Raw genomic sequence first — 5,704 nt, forward strand, 5'->3', positions numbered from 1 at the left:
ATTTTTATCTAAAACAAATCCAATTTTTTGATGTCACACTTCAACTGCCAGAGGTAAACACAACTAGAATGTACCTAGGTTTTTGTGGAGTATTTCAGTTCACTTGCACAAGGTTGTATAAGTAAAAGGAACCACTGGACAATATTAATGTATTTGTGCATCACATGAATTAACAACTGTCTCACTGCCAAAACTCGAAGAGTAGCTTTCAAAAGGAATTGCCACTGAATAAAACCATTCATTGTAAAGTTTCTGTAAAGCTGACACTTGGCCTGACACTATTTGATATCTTTATATGTGTACTGGAAGTCTGTATATAACAACTGCCACAGCATTTGCAGAAGACAGTGTTTAGGAGAGGTGTATTTATGTAAATCACTTGATCTACTGCACTTCAGGTAATCAACATTCATTTTAGGGTAGACACATATGGAACTTAGTACACACACTTTCTGTATGTGGCACTGGTGAACTATCACTAGAAAACTATAGCCGCAGCATTCACCTTTTCAAAAAGACATTCAAATTCTGAACAAGACACAGAAAAGAAATGAAAAATCAGAGAAAAAGCATACTCTGCTTATTTTGTCAGAAAGCACACTGAGAAGTCACTTGATTACACTATACAAGCACATTGACAACCGTTAAGCCTGCCAGGAAGTTACAAGAACTCCTGTCTAGAAGGTGAAGCTAGGCACAATGAAGTAATAAATGAAGCACCATGGGTTTTGAAGTGTAAGCAATATTCTTTCAGAGTAAGTGCTACCAAAAAAAAAAAAAAAAAAAAAAAAGGAAGAAATCTTTGATTCTTTGACATCTTCAGATAAATCCTGGATACTCTTAAAAAAAAAGTTGTGCTTTAGCCAAACACAACTAATGGGCTCTTTGGGCAGGTAGGAAACACAAAGGCCTTGAGTAAAATGCAACAAACACTCTTGCTATGCAGTAGATCAGGATCAGTGCTAAACAATCCTGTCTGACTTTACACCATAGCAACATAATTAACTGGGATTTTGGATCCATTTCCCAGTTGAATACACCATAGCAACATAATTATAACTGGGATTTTGGATCCATTTCCCACTTGAACAGATATATAAGTGTGTACTTAAGAAATCTTGGATTGCCTTAAATGCTGTGTATGCACTGCCAGGAAACAGGAGAATGACCAGAAGGGGCAAAGTCTTGTCCACATCTTTTCAATAATTTTTTTGTTTTTTAAATGTAAAAGCACACAATACTATTCAGACTTTATGGTACATGTAAATCACTTTTGTATAATTAGATTAAATCATAATGCATATATTAAGATAAACAGCAAGTGATATTTGTGTCTATAAAAAAATGAGAGGTTTTCCTCCTGTATCATAAGAAATTCTATCATCAGACTTGTATTTTTGCCTTGGCCCATCCTTTTTACGGATAATAGTATCTTCATAGATAATCCTCTCTATCTTCATGGAGACCTTTTACTTTCCATGTGGCCTTAGAAGGCCCAGTTCTGCCTTCATTCTGAGGTCACTGAAAAAATGACTAATTTTTCTCAGAGACTGGACTGACTGTCAAGAATTTAAGAAATATATTACATAAGATACTATAAAAACAAGACTAAATTCCCATACACCAAAGGAATCAAACTGAAAATGGACAAATAACATGAAGCAAACTTGACACAAAACAGATATTTCACTGTATACAAACAATAGCTCTTGGCTGATAAACGGAAACAAGTTTTAAGGTTGTTTCTATTGTCATGAGATCATGTCTAGCAGAAACACAGGTCTGCATCAAATGATCAGAGGTTTTCTGATGGCATGTGAAAGGCCTGTAACAAAGATTTGCAAGATGTTATTAGCTAATAGCTAATAGAGTAATTTTAATATAGAACTCTGTTTTCTAGTCTTGATAAAAACAGTGTGATCTACGCCCCTAAGAAAGCTTCTCTCTATGCTGGCAAGGAAATGATAAAAGAGTGTAATTAAGCAATGATGACCCTAAAGTGAAATGTGGATTCGTTACAATATACAATGTCCTTCCCACCAGCCACATGTGTTTGTCAGATGTTTACAGAATCTTCATTAACTAAGAGCTTTGCTAGATAACAGAAGCTGAAGCATGGCATCAATGACTCTGATAAGGGCAAGTGTACAACCAATCTGCTTGACAACTGACAAGAGGCTGGGGTTTGAAGCAGACTGCAAAAAGAACACAAGAAAGTGATTTGCAAAGAGCATTCCAGTTGTTTGCCTTCCATCTCCTTTCCTCTGTAATAAAGCAGGAAATTTAATCATCTAAAATACCCTCTTGTTTCTCAGCCATAAAGTAAATATAGAAGAAATGCATTATTTTGGAGTATTATCTGTACTCTCTGTTTTCAACATCATAGCCTGTTTGACAAGAGGCAAGCCTTTGGAAGACTGGGACAACTTACCAGCCATGGGAAAGTCTGAGGCACACTTTCATGATTCTGGGGAAGTACAAGAGGAGACCCATTTTGACTTTAAATCTTTCCTGGAGAACATGAAGACAGATTTACTAAGGAGTTTGAATTTGTCAAGAGTTCCCTCACAAGTGAAGACCAAAGAAGAACCACCTCAGTTCATGATTGATTTATACAACAGATATGCTGCAGACAAGTCCTCCATCCCTGCATCCAATATTGTAAGGAGCTTCAGTACTGAAGGTAGGAGAAGTTCTAAATACATAGACTAGAATTTTGAAGAGTTATATTTACGGTAAGTACTCTGAATCTTTTGAGATTCAGAGGGAAGTTTTGCCTAACTTCCACAGATTCCTTAGAAAAGAAACAGATTAAAAATTCAGATTGTTGTCTTGCTCTGTAGTTTCTTTCAATCTTAAAAAAAAAAAAAAAAACACACCACCACAATTACCTTTGATATTTTCACTGTACGATATTCTCTTCTCAAACACATCAACTGAGACAGTGCATTGAATACCATAGTTTACATGAATCATGTTTTAAAGCTAGAGATTTGGAACTAAGTTTTAATATTAGAATGAAAACTTTTGATAATCTGACTGAGACATCCATGCTAGAACACTCCTCTTTCAGGTGGACTCTGCACACTTAAAAACCACAGCAGCTGACTGTGAAATGTGTCTCTGGGTTCCAGAAAGGAACAGCAGTGCTCCCCAAAAATTCTGGGTTAGATGCAAGGATTTATGTGGAAATGAGTAGTCGAGCCTGTTTCAACTTAAAATGTTCAAGATCCCTGTCTGCATAGCAGTGCACAGACTTTTAAGAGCTCCATCAAAAGAGGCAGTAAAAAAAAAAGAAGTAAATGCAACCCCTGTGAAAAAATGAGACGGGGAGAATTGAAGCTTCTATTTATATGAGAAAATAAATGTACACAGGTAACAGCACTAAGGAGAACTCCAAATTCCCAAATCAGTGCCCTTAGTCCTGAAATGGAAAGAAACTTTAACAGTGTAAAATAGATTATAATTTCTATATCTCACTCTCTTCTGTGAGTGCTTTAATGGGCAAACGCTGTGAAGAAGTGTCATCATTAGCCTATTAAAATTGCCCCAAAACTCAGTCATGATTAATTATCTTACATTCACCATCAAATACACATCAGTCATCAATGACTTTTAAACACTACAAATCTGATCTTCCAGGCAAGTATCTCCCCCTTCCAAGGTAGAGCTGCTGGTACTGCATGGAAAAGCTTTACAGGTAAACCAAAATAAACAAACAAAATTCACACAAACTCAATGAGTCCATCCTGAAGTGAACTGGGACTTGGGCATGAAAGACTATTCATCATCAAGTCCCAATTTAAACAGACCCTGAAGCTTCAATTCAGGATTCCCCCCAAACTCCCAGTAATCCAAGCTGCTGTCAAAGTTATCTGAAGACACCAACACAAGTCTCAGCACAGCTAGGTCTAGGAGACACTTATAATGTCTGACATACTACTCTGTTTTAGGAGAGCTATTCATCCCATTGCAGGATGATAAGAGTATGAAATGCACCGATTTTTCAGGAATTCTTTGTGTAAAAAAAAAAAAAAATTCTATTTAAGAAGCTGCTAAATCTGAACACTACCCAGATGCTTTATTCCTGGATACTTAATCCTGATCCATGGCTTGTTCTAGGCAAACTCTTTACACTCTGCCACACACACACCTGACCATGCATATTAGTGAAAATTCTGCCAACACCAGGGACCTCCATTTCCCTCTTTCCATTTCCTGTCCTTGAAACTCACCCAGAAGCCAGTATTATTTATTTTTTTAACACTGAGTAGTCACGCTATTATTTTACCTGCAAAATACATCCTGAGTCTTTTAAATGCAAGGTGTTTGGGCAGTCAGAAACACTGTAACCAAGTGTTTTAATTTCCTATTGCAGATGTTGTTTCTTTAGCTGCAGCAGAAGAAAATCCAATTCAGAAACACATCTTGCTCTTCAACATCTCTGTTCCGCGATATGAGGAAATCACCAGAGCTGAACTGAAAGTTTTTATCTCCTGTCACAGAGAAGTTGGGTCTTTCTCTAGGCTAGAAGGCAACATGGTCATTTATGATATTCTAGATGGTGACCACAGGGAAAACCCAGAAAGTATCAAATCTTTCCTTGTCTCCCACAACATCCAGAAGTGTGGTTGGGAGACATTTGAAGTGTCCAGTGCTGTGAAAAGATGGGTCAGGGCACACAAACTGAATACTAAAAACAAGCTAGAAGTTGTTATTGAGAGTAAAGCTTTGGGTGGTTTCACTTGTGGAAAGCTGGATATCAGTGCTACCCCTGACACTAAAAATCTGCCCCTGTTAATAGTGTTCTCCAATGACCGCAGCAATGGGACAAAAGAGACTAAGGTGGAGCTCCGGGAGATGATTGTTCATGAGCAAGAAAGTGCACTAAAGAAATTAGGAAAAAACACCACCTCATCTGAAGAGGAAGAACAGGTCGAGGAAAAGGCCATCATTGGGCCCCACCAGCATTCCTCCAGAACCAAGAGAAGCATCGGAGCAAATCACTGCCGGAGAACTTCCCTCCATGTGAACTTTGAAGAGATTGGCTGGGATTCCTGGATCATTGCACCAAAAGATTATGAGGCTTTTGAGTGTAAAGGAGGTTGCTTCTTCCCTCTGACAGATAATGTTACCCCAACAAAGCATGCTATTGTCCAAACTCTGGTGCACCTCCAAAACCCAAAGAAAGCTTCCAAGGCCTGTTGCGTTCCAACCAAATTGGATTCAATCTCCATTCTTTATAAGGATGATGCTGGTGTGCCTACTTTGATATATAACTATGAAGGAATGAAAGTGGCAGAATGTGGCTGCAGGTAGTATATGAGGCCAAATCTCTAAGAATAAGAATATCTCACTAGTCTGTTCTGTGTAAATCTGTACATTAGTGATGCAAGTGAATACACTTGCAAACAAGGTTTGGAGCAGGGTATGAGGCTGGTTATTGTTGCTGCTTTAAAGGGAAACTGGCATTTAAAGAATGGAAATCATTGTAAATAGCCTGCATTAGATATCATTACAAAGTGAATACTGGATTAAAATATTGAGACTGAATGAATTATGCATTATTTGACAACAGTGATACAATCTGAATACTTTGTTTCAACTTTTCTCTTTACTGATCCTGTTTATGCCACAAACTAAAGGATTTTCAATGGGAATTTGGGATGTCTTGTGTATGTCTAATAGGCATTGAAATCTAATA

General features: G+C 37.6%; 1 protein-coding gene across 1 annotated transcript; it reads left to right on the forward strand.

The window, feature by feature from the left end:
* Nucleotides 1–2,337: 2,337 nt before the first annotated feature.
* Nucleotides 2,338–5,319, forward strand: GDF2 (growth differentiation factor 2). The gene is made up of 2 exons (XM_054382589.1): nt 2,338–2,683; nt 4,379–5,319. Exons 1-2 carry the CDS (start codon nt 2,338–2,340, stop codon nt 5,317–5,319), a joined length of 1,287 nt encoding a protein of 428 aa, XP_054238564.1.
* Nucleotides 5,320–5,704: the final 385 nt, after the last annotated feature.

The sequence above is a fragment of the Indicator indicator genome, chromosome 7, assembly GCF_027791375.1.
Source record: "Indicator indicator isolate 239-I01 chromosome 7, UM_Iind_1.1, whole genome shotgun sequence".
Classification (NCBI taxonomy): Eukaryota; Metazoa; Chordata; class Aves; order Piciformes; family Indicatoridae; genus Indicator; species Indicator indicator.

Excerpts from the sequence above, each read along its gene's own strand:
- GDF2 (XM_054382589.1), top strand. The coding sequence starts at position 2,338 with ATGCATTATTTTGGAGTATTATCTGTACTCTCTGTTTTCAACATCATA. Across the intron at positions 2,684-4,378 it reads AAGGAGCTTCAGTACTGAAG|ATGTTGTTTCTTTAGCTGCA; the intron begins GTAGGAGAAGTT and ends TTCCTATTGCAG.